Here is a 13,668-nt window from a genome sequence, read left to right as displayed (position 1 = left end):
TTTCAAGGAATGAGGCCAGGCTATGGCAAAGGGTTATCTAATCAAGAGACACGCCTTTACCCGTGATAACACAGGGCAAAAATCCAACAGCTTTGCCTTATTTTTGTTGAAATTATGTGTGTTTGAAGAAGTCTCTTCATAGTTTATAGACTTTGGGAAACTTCCCACAGAAACAAGACTCTTTGATCCACAAGTTTTTTTTTTATCTTAAAAATGAAACAAAAGGAAAAAATCACCAACTGTAAAATAAACCTCATACAAACTCTAAAGTAAGTGAAAGTGTTTGAGGAGCTTTAGGGCCCATTCTTCTTCCTGGAAGTCTTCATACTATTGTAACCATTGCCTTGTGATGACTGAGAATGTGACCAGGTCCTTCAATGAAACGGAAGATGTCTGTAAATAGGAGAGGAGAATTCTCTGCTCTGATTTGACTAGTTGGTACCATATTGACTAAGGCAAAATCTTGAAATAGAAAGATTGTCTTCTACAGTACCCAGCCGCTCCTGTTCTCGTCTCACCTGTTTCATCCCATCCTCAAGTCTATCTGTTTCTAGTATCATCAAGAAAGATTGTTAACTGCCCATAAGTTAATATCCCTATAGTTGCATGTTAACTTATGGGAATGTTAACAATTGTTAACATTGATATAGCAGGATAGATAGACAATTGTTAACATGCCCATATGTTGCATGTAAAAATGTGGGAAATTCATTTTACATCTAGGGAATGTAACTTTCTATTCACAAATGTTGGGAGTGAATGCGAATTATTTATTCTGTGGATATTAAAGAGTTCCAGTCTATGGAATGTGAACAAAGTGGTACAAGTCAGTTTCATATCTCACTCCCAAATCATCCTACAAAGTCTTTCATGCGTTCTCCCTGTCTGAAAACCAAAAATGAAGAACATCAAGATGAGATAGCCACAATGTAGAAGGAAATGGTCCCTGAATTAGTTCTTGGCAGAAAGTTACCCCCAGTGAAACCCAAGAGACACCTGATACAGAAAATCCTCTTTGGATTTTGTGTCATTAGGACATATATTTTACTCTGTTAACTCTCCAAGTTTTGCAGTGGTTTGTTATAGCAGTTATCATTAAATAATGCAGTTGTCCCTTGGAATCACTGGGGGTTGGTTTTAGCATTCCCCACAGATACAGAAATCTGCAAATGATCAAGTCCCTGCTATACAATGGTGCAGTGTTTGCATATAACCTCTGCACATCCTCCCATATATTTCAAAGCATCTCTAGATCACTTATAATGGCTACTACAATGTAAATGCAATGTAAATAGTTGTTATACTCTATTGCTTTTCTTATTTGTATTCTTTTTATCATTACATCATTTTTAACTTTTTTCTGAGTATTTTTGATCCAAGATTAGATAAATGTATGGATATGGAACCCATGGATATAGAAGGCTAGTTATAAAGACAGAAAAAGAAATCTCAGAAAATTGAGGTAATTTATTCTAGATGACATATGACTTAATGCCAGGGCTGGAACTAGAAGTTTCCAATCCCTAGTTTAATGTATTTTTAAATCTCTAGTACTTTTACTGTCCAATCCCAGTTAGTTATATAAAAAAGAAAAAAAACATCAACAGACAAGGAATGGAAATTGAGCTATTTAATGCATTAATTCTACTCAAAGCCTTTCTGCTTTCAGAAAATTACTGAATTTTAAGACATTCGTTCCTTTGGATACATGCCATTGCTTCTCCCAGCATATTTTCTGAAACGGTGGATTTCAAGTGGTATAGCTAAAGTTTGGGGAGATCTGTAAAGACACTGGACAGTTATTCAAAGTCAAACCACAAGAGTTACCACTAACTCTATAGACTAAGTCAATTTTCAGTTTTCAGAGGTCATATTTCCCTTTAGATTAAATGGTAGTCACATGAGATTGTCAATATTTAATTCCATTTAATACTCTATCCATGCCAATGGGATGAGTTGGATGGTGAAAGGTATCTGAGTAACGGAAATGACTTAGGGCCAAAGTAAACTGTCAAAAGGAGGCTAAATTTAGCTTTGCAACAAAGCAGATGTAAATCTCAGTGAGTTTCTCACCATCAGCTAAGAAAATAACAAAACATCCGTGTCCCACAGAAGAATTTTAAAAGGTTGAAGACAGACAGGGCAAGGTTTATACCCTGTTTCCTCTAAGCTGCAAGTTTGAGATCAGTTCCAGTAAAAGTTGAAGGTTATTTGAAGGAGTCTGACCTATTTCACCCTGGGTACATAAAGTGTTCCCAAATAAAACTCTAGTTCAGTGGCTCTGAAAGTGCATGCTTATGTCGAAATCACAGAACATGACAGCTTTCGGTAGCCATACTGTTACCTCAACTGCTCCAGGGAGTTTACAAAGATTTCCAGAGGGAGGAAGAGTGATTCTCTTTCCCAGTTCTCTTTTCCAGCATAGTGAAATATTTGCATACAGTGACTCAATCACAAGCAAGCTGAATGTCTATTGTTATGAAATCTTACATTCTTCCACAGTGATGGGGAAAAAAGAAAGGATGGAGAGGGATATTTTTATTTTACAAACAAAATCTCTTGTTCTATAAGCTTTTCCTTAGAAAGTATATGGAATTCTATAACTGTTATTAACTATATTTCAGTTGTGACTGTTGAGTTTTGGGTTTTGCATTTTGAGAAGATTTCTGTGTTCTCATTGCTTAGTTTTCTTAACATTTGTAAAGTAATTGCATGAAATAACTTCAAAAAAATGTTTCCAGATTTCTCTGCCAAAAGTATCTGAGCAACTTTTCCCACTGTGGCATTCCTGCAGGTCTTTCTTCAGAGCTGATGGGTTACTCATTTGCCCGAGGACAAGGCCACGTGACCAGGTAAACATACTGTGGCTTTTGAGAGAGATTAATTCATACTATTTTGGCATTATATAAAAAATAAATACAATGCACATCAAAGTATTTCTATATAGTAATTATCTCACAAAATATGTCTACATAGTATAAGAAAAATTACAACAAAAATCTCAACATGGGGAGTATTCTAATGTGAGCCTGGGGCAGGTATTTTGGAATATACTAAAATATATAGAGTATATATGTATGTTGCAGAATATTAATTTAAATATTCATAGTCAGTATAATAAACACTGAGCTGTGAACAAGATAATAACCTCTATGTCTTATACTCCATTGAAAGTAAAGAATAGCCTCATTCAGTCCTTAGAGGACAGCAGAGCTTTGCTGCTAATGCCTTTGTAAATGCTGACAATCAAAATGACTTTAAGCTTTGACCTAAAGGGCAGTGGCTCTGCCCTATCAACTAAGGAAGCAACCTCAGTTGGGACAACCAGAACCCAAAAGGAAAGCCACGCCTGTTCTTCCAGGGAAAAACAGATGAGGACTAACATGATGGACTTTCTTTCATAACCATTGTCTTTTTTCCCCCTTGTGTAATTATTCAGATATAGGCGGTCCCCAACCTGTAAGTTCACAAAGTTCGTTTATCAAGAGAACCGTGGGAACTCAGAACATAATGTTCCATCAAATCAATATTATGCTGCTGGTTTCTAAGGTTGATGAGTGTTTTTCTTCTTTTTTTTGGCCTAAACCCCTCCCTTTGTCTACTGTTGACAGTACCCCTTTCTCTGTCTCTCACAGTGTGGTTCTCCAAGAGTGCCTGCAAACCCCTTGACCTCCAGCGGTTTAGTCAAAGTTTACTAATGAGTCAAAGGAGTGGAGGGGATTCAAGTTGGGGCAAACATAGTAGCTACCCCCGAGCCATAGTGATTTATGCAGTGGTGGCCAGGCAGCTTAAACTGAGCCTGATTAACTGGATTCCTTTCCAAGTCATTTTCAACTGGAGCTATGAGGACAATCCCAAGTTTCTCTACTGTGAGGTTGTGAGGTTGTGATCCCCTCACTGTTAGAGTCACATCTCCCACTGTGTGAAGACACTATCTTATAATAAAGAATAAAACTACCAAGCCAAGAGAAACATGAGAGAGGAAGCTAGGGAGGGTGATAACAACATCGGATCTCTCTCTCTTTTTTTTTTCCTGCCTGAGGACCAGAACTGCTTTGATTCCAAGGTTGATTGTTTAACTCCTTGAGGATGAAAGCTCCTTGTCACCTGAAAACAAGACCAAACCAAACCTCTCTCCCTTTTCTATCTTTGTTTCCGCTAAGTCTATTTTTAATTATATTTCTGGCTCTTATAAGCAAGTGTCCTACTTAAAATGGTTGGATTCTCAGGCCAGGCAGGATTTAGAAGCCTATTTTGACAATGAAGTAAGAAAGTGAACCCCTAGTATGAAACTGGGGACTCTTGCCCTCCTTGTCCCTCTTATCTGATTTCAACAAGAGTTCAATGAGATCAGATAACCTAAATAGAGAAGGTTCAACCCCAGGATTTGGAACTCAGTATCTCCTTGCTGTAAACATAACAATAAGTATTTGGTATAAAGGAAGCATAGAGATTCACAGAACTCATCTAGTTTTCTGGGGACCTCAGCCCAAGTAAACAGTGTAGAAAGACCTTCAAGTAACATGGTGTGACTCACTAATAAATTCAATGTTGTGCTGGCTGACTATTCATAGCATAGCTTTTGTGAAAGGGTGTGTATGACAGTGGAAACAGCTGAGAGGGTCATAGCTTTAATTATCTGAGGAGGGCATTCAGGTCACACTCATCCACTTATTTGTACTTTTATTTTTCTTTAAATAGCTGAGTCATCTCAGTCATGGAAAAATTTAAAAATACTGCTGAAAATAGCAATTACATTATGGTGATGATAATGATTGCTAATCAACACTATTAGACCAATTCATGATGCATGAGAATATTCATTTCTGTAAAGACATGAATCTTCCCAGGTTCTGGAATAATGCTTTATCATACTCTGAAACAATTAATTTGTATTTTTTAAAATCCTAGCTGTTTATCTTGCCCATATGCTCTATCATCTTAAAGCCCTTCTGGAAACACACAGACACACTAATGTGTGTCCATTTCCCTTTTCAGCCACAGTCTCCATGTTGCTTAGTGTGACCACACTCAAACCAGCTACATCTGTACAAACCAGTAGGATGTTTGGTGAAAGGTGGGGACAGATGACACTTTTATATCCGTTTATTCTTCCCACACATTTTCTAACTTTCTATCCCTGGGGTGGGTTATCTAACTTTCTTTGATGGATATATTCCTCTATTTAATAAATCCTACTCAGGACCTGTTGTGTGTTAGACACTATGTTATACTCCAGGAATTTAAAAATTAATAGAATAGAGTCCTTGGCAGTAAGTTCTCAGCCCCATGGTGAGGCTGTCACAGAATCAGGAAATTTTAGTAGTCACAATAGATGGTTTGAGTGTATAAAAGAGGGACACCTATTGCCTCCTGAAGTCAGAGCGTGCTTTCTATAAGAGGGATAGTTTAACCACTACATAGAGAATGCATAGAAGTTGTTAACTCCGTGGAGAATAGAGGAACAAAAGGTGATGGCTGAGAGGAGGACTCAAAGGAGTGTATTTTAGGAATAGGACCTAGTATAGAGGGAATGGCGTGGTATAAAAGTGATCCTCAAGCAACTTCATGTTGTAGGAGTGCAAAATGAGGAATAGTTAATGACTAAAACAGAGAACTAAGAGATAGACAGGAGCCAGATGATGGAAAGATTTACCTGGCATTTTATGGTATTTGAGTCTTTTCTTTATTGATGGGATCCACTAAGGGAATTTAGATAATGGATAAGTAGCATAAACAGACTTGCCAGTTTGATCAACGGCTGTAGAATCAGCCTTGAGGATTGATATGAATAGTATGTGAGAACCTTACCTGCTCACATGGAGGAGGGCTTATCTGCCACAATTCAATAGAAGTCCAATAACTGTTGCGAAAATAGTCAAAGTATATGAACACAGAGTTTATGGAAAAGGAAATACAGATGATCTCTAACATTAACTATTAAAGCTCGGTCTCATTCATGATAAGATAAAAGAAAATTAAAGTTCCAATAACATGTGACTTTTTCCTGTTGGCAGAGGTCAAAATCTATGAGCACACTGTGAGAGCATGAAATTTATGAGAGCATGAAAACACACACATTCTTGCATTCATGATAAACTTTTAATTCGGTAAAATCTATATAGAGAAAAATATATATCTACATATATAACATGCATATTTACTTTGAATCCTAATTCCGTTTCTAAGAGTTAGCTTATAATCTCATATGGCATAAAAGTAATTATACACAAGGTTCTTATTGCAGTGTATTATTTTTAAAGGCAAAAGACTGAACATTTTAAATTAAATAGCAAATAATGACAGTTTATACGTCTCGGAATAGTATGCCCCACTAAGAAGAGTATTGATAGTTCTTTATATATGGAGAGAGAATGACCTCCAAAAAGATACTTTGAGAAGAAAAGAAAATGATACACAAGATGATATACTGCATGACTACTATGTATGGGGAGAAACCCACATCAGTGTGCATAGAATATTTCCGGAAGAATACATCAGAAATTGACAATGAGGGTGGCCTTTAGTGAGGGACCAGTAGAGTGGGGCTTCAGGAATTCACAATGACTTCTTTTTCATAATATACTCTATGGTATTTTAAAAATTTGTGTCACTTGCATTTATTTTCTAGTCAAGGATGGAAGAGAAGGAGGGAGAGAGGGAGGAAAGCAGAAAGAAAAGATCAAAGAAAGAAGAAGAAAAAGAAAAATTAGTGTGTAAACTGAAATTTCCTTTCTCCTAAGAAGACTGAATTTTTGCCCTACATGGGGTCAAGAGATAAGTACTGGAATCCATGTGGAGTAAAGAAATGTACTTGAGGCAACCACAGCACACTCTGATTCTCAAAGTGCTACAGCCTCACAGCCTCAGACACATGACAGCCTAGAAAAGGTACACATATCAGCATTATGGCATCTTTTCTCATGAATGGAATAGAATAGAAAAATAAAATTTTCTTTATGAATTCATAACCATAAACCTGTCTTTATTAGCATTTGAAGACTACTTCTTATTAGGTATGAGAATCCCTATGCCAAGAAAGTAAGACAAAAAGATGCTTAGGGATGGTAATATCTTGTGATACACAGCAGAATCGAAAACCATCCCAGCAGTACACAATGTTAGTCTCAATTTCTTAGAGTCTTCATTGATAAATCCCTTAGAATAATGAACACATGACCTAAAAATGGCCAAAGACACCACAAAACAAAATATCATGAATGAGAGATGAAAGTTTAGTATTTCAAGAGTGTCATATAACAGAGCCATTACATAAGATGTTTAAAACTATTAAACACATTTTTTTTAAAAATGACTCAAATCTAAAAGATAATATAAAAACACGTAGCAACAATGTTAAACTAAATAAAATGAAGCTTCTAGATAAAGAATGGTTCTTGGAATTAAGTAAAGAGACATGGAAAGTACAAAAGAGGTCAAGAGTCATAAAAATCATATTTTCAGCAAGTAATTTTTCCTTGCATTAACTAAAGAAGTTTAAAACATTGATCTGGAAGAATGCAAATTATTATCTTGTCTATGAGATATTCGTAAGGCCCAAGTAATAGTAAAAATGCAGGTCTATACAATATATGTCTAAATAATTAAAACTTATTAGTCAAGCTAACCAATTAATAAATGATTGATATCTTTCCTCATTGACAGATATACCTTTATAACAATGTAAGACTTTGATATGTCTAAAAGAATAGCAAAGATGACTAAATTATTACTGTGCATGTTTGGATTTTCTGTTCATGAAAAAAGATGTCTGAATGTATAATATACAATAATATACACAATTTATGAATTACAATACATTCATACATTTTTCTTTTTCTTTTCTTTTTTTTTTTTGAGATGGAATTTCGCTCTTGTTACCCAGGCTGGAGTGCGATGGCGCGATCTCAGCTCACCGCAACCTCCGCCTCCTGGGTTCAGGCAATTCTCCTGCCTCAGCCTCCTGAGTAGCTGGGATTACAGGTGTGCACCACCATGCCTAGCTAATTTTTTGTATTTTTTTTTTAGTAGAGATGGGGTTTCACCATGTTGACCAGGATGGTCACGATCTCTTGACCTTGTGATCCACCCGCCTTGGCCTCCCAAAGTGCTGGTATTACAGGCGTGAGCCACTGTGCCCGGACTAAAGTTTTATTTCAAAAAGTCATTAGTTATATTAATAAAAATAAGATTGTCATATAATTTGTTCCATAGACAGAAATGTCAAATTAGAGCACTTTCCTTTAATTTTTGTAGTTCTTCTATAATATTCTTAAAATTGATTTCATTTTGAATAATTAATCGATTTGGAAATAACCTAAGAACATTATATTGTATTCTGACTTTTTAATAAGGATGCCTATGATAATATATTGTGGCTGCAGGAAAATGTTAAACATTTTAATTAAATCAAATGCATTGCTCTCAGATAGTGAGTTTCACCATCGATTAAAGTGATATCTACAACACTACACTAATGTAAAGATTTAGTATATCCAGACATACATGAATACAAACTCAAGAGTAATACATTAGTCAAGGTTCTCTAGAGAAACAGAACCAATAGGACACACACACACACACACACACACACACAGAATAGATTTTTGGGAATTGGCTCCCATGATTGTACAAGTCAAGAAGTCCCACAATATGCAATCTACAAGCTGGAGAACAAGAAAAGCCAGTGATGTAATTCTGTCTGAGGCCAAAGACCTGAGAACTTGAAGAGCCAAGACCCAGAGGTTGAGCCAAGAATCAAGAGCTCTGATGTCTGAGGGCAGAAGAAGATAAATGTCCTGGCATAAGAATTGTGAAAGTCTGTGCCTTTTTGTTATTTTAAGGCTCTCAATAGATGGGATGATGCCCACTTGCATTGGTGAAAAGGAGCTTCTTTGCTCAGTCTACTGTTTAAGTGCTAATCTCTTTTGGAAACACCCCCAAAGGCACTCACAGAAATAATGTTTACCAGCTATCTGGGCATCTTTAACTCAGTCAAGTTGACACATAAAATAAACCATTCCACAAAAATTCCTTGGTATTGCAAAACATTGCTCAGTAAGATATGGTTTGGCTCTGTTTCCCCACCCAAATCTCACCTTAAATTGTAATCTCCATAATCCCCATGTGTCAAGGGTGGGACCAGGTGGACGTAATTGGAACATGGGGGCACTTTCCTCCATGCTGTTCTCCTGATAGTGGGTTCTCACAAAATCTGATAGTTTTCTTTTCTTTCTTTTTTTTTGAGATGGAGTTTTGCTCTTGTTACCCAGGCTGGAGTGCAATGGCGCGATCTCGGCTCACGGCAACCTCTGCCTCCTGGGTTCAGGCAATTCTCCTGCCTCAGCCTCCTGAGTAGCTGGGATTACAGGCACGTGCCACCATGCCCAGCTAATTTTTTATATTTTTTTTTAGTAGAGACGGGGTTTCATCATGTTGACCAGGATGGTCTCGATCTCTTGACCTCGTGATCCACCTGCCTCAGCCTCCCAAAGTGCTGGGATTACAGGTGTGAGCCACTGCGCCCGGCCAATCTGATAGTTTTCTATGTGTCTTGTATTTTCCTTTCTTGCACTCACTGCATCCTGCTGCCCTGTGAAGAAGGTGCCTACTTCTCCTTTCCCTTTCACCATGATTGTAAGTTTCCTAAGGCCTCCCCAGCAATGCAGAACTGTGAGTCAATTGAACCTCATTCCTTTATAAGTTACCCAGTCTCAAGTAGTTTTTCATAGCAGTGTGAGACTGAACTAATACAATCACTAAGTTCAATTGTTGGTAACCAGGCTAACTGTTAGGTATCCTGGAACTATGAACTGAAACAAGAAGAAAAGCAAGAGAGTGGACTCAAGGTACTACTTGGAAACGTATTGTGTTATTCAAGAATCTCTTATATTCATCCTTTCAGAAAAGAAGGATTTGGCAAGCTAAGTAAGCTTCCTGCTCCCTCAGTCTTCTGTTGCTCACATCCTCCGAGCTGCAAAGCACCATCCATCTTTGACACCGGCTGCCACACAACCACAACATTTAATAACATTTAAAAATTGCCTTTCTTTCCCCACAAGAATACAACCAAGATTTCTTGGGGTCTAACTGGTGTTGATTTTAAGACCAGATGTTTAGTTTTAAGTTAAATTGTACCAACATTGAGTACTGGATCCCAAGTGATGATACTTGTTAAATGTGAGTTTTTTTTTTTGCCATGAAAATGCTTTATTAGGTCAAACTACACACTATAAAAATGCTTTAAAATGTAGCAGGAGGAGATGCAAAGAATCAAAGAAGTAACAATGGCTGTCAGGACACACTAAAGAATCCATGCTATTTCCCCCTTTACCTAGAAAAGGAAGCTTCTAGGCTACCTCCTCCTCAGCACACTTGTTTAAAATGTTAATTATGAGAGAGAGAGAAAAAAATAGACAAATTGCCCTATGAGCTATCAAAAAGCGATGCAAGGCAAACTCAATTACAATGATAAGGTTTTGGTATAGGATCGAGAGACAACAGAGAAACGTGTCCAAAAATGTTTAAATAAATATGTAGAAACAAGGAGATGTAAATATTTAAAATAATAACTACTTTAATGCCTCTTTATAGGAAAACTCCAAAAATATACAAAACCATCCAGATCTTCCTGGATTACTTAATCTATAATATTAGAAATGCCTCATGTTTTCCTTAGTTTGGTGTTAGCAAGGAAAGATGATTTCTCTTTATTTATTATTTTTAATTTACAAGTGGGACCATTTAATTTAATACCTAAATTAAATCTTCAGGGTTTCACTAATTTCATGTGTTGAATTCATCATACCAGGTCCTATGTCAGTAATTTCTAGACTTCCTAGACAAGATACGAAAAGGATTCAAATCCATTCCATAACATTTATCCCTCTTCATATGGCAAGGATGGGAAAAACTTCTGCTCCCGATATGAGAGCTACAGTAGAAAAAGAATTCCCCGCAATCCACTAGCAACAAGCACATTATGCTGTAGTTCAGGCTAAACACTTCACACCTGAGAACATTCCCATCCTGATTCCTGTAAACAAGGACTGACTCCTTTCAAAACCCAATTTTGGTTGAGAAGTGCAGATTCACAGATACGGGCATGGAAAGATGATTTTAATAACAAAATAACTAAGAATAGCCAGAAAACCTCTAAAAGAGTATTAGTAAGAAGGAGATAGTCCACAAATTGACATATTAACTCAGTATTAGTAAGGGGGAGAGAGTCCACAAATTGATATGCTAACCTATCAGAAGATAGTCCAGAAATAGACTACAAATCATGTTGTGGATAATACGTTGTAGAAATATTGGGTACTTACTATGTACTTTCAGGCTTTTAAGTCCCTTAGAAATACTCTCACTTAAGTCTTTATTAAATCAACCCTATAAGGTAGATGCTATTATTATCTTCCTCTTACAGAGGAGAAAATGCAGCAAAATTTTGAATAAATATGGAAAGATGGATTTATTAAATAGTGACGGGATAATTGATTCAGTTTCTTAAATAATATGTAGATATCTATAGCTTTACACAAAAATTAATTCCAGTGCATTAAATGCTTAAATGCAAAATATGAAACAATGATAAAACTTTGAAAGCATAATAACAGAATACTGAAGACTTTCTAGTGGAGACAAAGTCCATGGCTTTTTAAAATTCCTAGATGATTCATAACAAAGAACATTAAGACAGTGGATGAGTATGAGAAAAAAGAGAAAGATTTATTTATTTGTATGTGGTGTTTGTGTGTTTTTAGAATAAAATAGACCTTTTCTTGAGAAGAAGACCTATTGAGAAAGATGAAATTTGGAAAAATTTAGGAAACAAAATATTTGAGAGACAGGAATATAAGCAGGAACTGGAATTATTATAAACTAGAAGACAGACATCTCACATTCTTAAATGAATGAGTGTTCTCTTCCCTGTGTCCATGCTTTCTCATTGTTTAACACCCACTTATGAGTGAGAACATGCGGTGTTTGGTTTTCTGTTCTTGTATTAGTTTGCTGAGAACGATGGTTTTCAGTTTCATCCATATCCTTGCAAAGGACATGAACTTATCCTTTTTTATGGCTGCATAGTATTCCATGGTATATAGGTGCCACGTTTTCTTTATCCAGTCTGTCATTGATGGGCATTTGGGTTGGTTCCAAGTCTTTGCTATTGTGAACAGTGCCACAATAACAATACATGTACATGTGTCTTTATAATAGAATAATTTATAATCCTTTGGATATATACCCAGTAATGGGATTGCTGGGTTAAATGGTATTTCTAGATCCTTAAGGAATCACAGGGAGGGGAATATCACACACCAGGGTCTGGGAGGGTAGGGTGCTAGGGGAGGAACAGCATGGGGTTGGGGGATTGGAGAGGGATAGCATAAGGAGAAATACCTAATGTAGATGATGGGACAATGGACACAGCAAACCACCACCACAGCACCTGTATACCTATGTAAGAAACCCGCACAATCTGTGCATGTAGCCCAGAACTTAAAGTATAATAAATAAATAAAAAGGAAAACAAAAATAAAAGGAATGAATCCTGGGTGTAGTGACTCACACCTGTAATCCCAGCATTTTGGGAGGCTGAGGCAGGCAGATCACTTGAGGACAGGAATTTGAGACCATCCTGGGCAACCTGATCTCTACTGAAAAATAAAAATGTTAGCCAGGTGTGGTGGCATACACCTGTAATCCCAGCTACTTGGGAGACTGAGGCATGAACCTGAGAGCCAGAGGTTGCAGTAAGCAGATATTGCACCACTGCACTCCAGTCTCGGTGAAAGAGCCAGACCTTGTCTCAAAAAATAAAATGAATGAAGTTCTGGGTTGAAATTTATGCTTTTGTGGTGACTTACAAATCATTTATAAGGTTGGGTATTTTTATTTTTCTACCAATGCTCAACTGAGAGGGGAGAGAAAACACTGGAAGGGATTTGGAGTAGGAAGTTTGTGGGGGCAGCAGAAGGAAGGAGGAAAAGGAACTGAGAGTTCTGGCAAAAGGGGAAAGGGTTTTTTTGGGGGAGCTCAGCTTGGGTAGGATTAAGGGAGAACTGAGAACTGAGAGATTAGGGAAAAAATGGAGGTTTGAAAAACATGGCAGTGCTAATGGAGACAAGAAGAAAGGATGAGCACTGGAGAGTTACAACGGGAGGGAACTGATAAAGTGACTGTGGAGACATCTAGTATGACTTCCACGCTACTGTCTTGGACGACTCGGTACATTTATAAATTTGGACGTATAGAAAGGGGAGCAGGACTAGGAGAAAAGGGATAAATTCCGTTGTAGACAAATTGAGTTTCAAGTGCATGTGTTCATCTAGAGGACCATATTTAGTAGGCATCTATGAATTACAGATTCAGCAGTGTTTTACCTCAGCTTTCCCAGAAGCAGATGCTGAGACAAAATTCATGTGCCAGTGACATTAAAGACGTGCTTATAGGAGTTCCTTTGGTAAGAAAGAGTCAGACAAGAGTTAAGTTTCGATGATGTTTCAGCCTTCTCCAAAGCCAAATGAAAGTCTGAAGAATAAATAGCACCACAAAGCTGGTCATAGCAAGAAACCTAGGTTTTTATACTGTGGCATCAGTCATTCGCTGCGGTCTGCCCCAAGGGACCAACTTCCAGGCACTTGAAGGCTCTTGGTTTATCCAGGC

General features: G+C 37.2%; 1 protein-coding gene and 1 long non-coding RNA gene across 4 annotated transcripts in view; one reads left to right on the top strand and one right to left on the bottom strand.

Annotated features, from left to right (window-relative positions):
* The window catches only part of LOC103787459 (uncharacterized), a 426,173-nt gene that overhangs the window by 72,687 nt on the left and 339,818 nt on the right, over positions 1 to 13,668 (bottom strand). The window lies entirely within an intron of this gene.
* Positions 1 to 13,668, top strand: part of LOC144578932 (uncharacterized) — a 324,136-nt gene that overhangs the window by 261,231 nt on the left and 49,237 nt on the right. For both annotated transcript variants that reach the window (XR_013525502.1, XM_078347219.1), the window contains one exon: positions 2,795 to 2,852. Coding sequence is in view for 1 of the 2 variants with exons in the window: in XM_078347219.1 (XP_078203345.1) it covers positions 2,795 to 2,852 (58 nt within the window). In the remaining variant the exon portion in view is untranslated. The remainder of the gene's footprint in view (positions 1 to 2,794; positions 2,853 to 13,668) is intronic.

The sequence above is a fragment of the Callithrix jacchus genome, chromosome 13, assembly GCF_049354715.1.
Source record: "Callithrix jacchus isolate 240 chromosome 13, calJac240_pri, whole genome shotgun sequence".
Classification (NCBI taxonomy): Eukaryota; Metazoa; Chordata; class Mammalia; order Primates; family Cebidae; genus Callithrix; species Callithrix jacchus.
The sequence above is the reverse complement of the archived record's forward strand: the minus strand, read 5'-3'. Positions and strand labels throughout refer to the sequence as shown.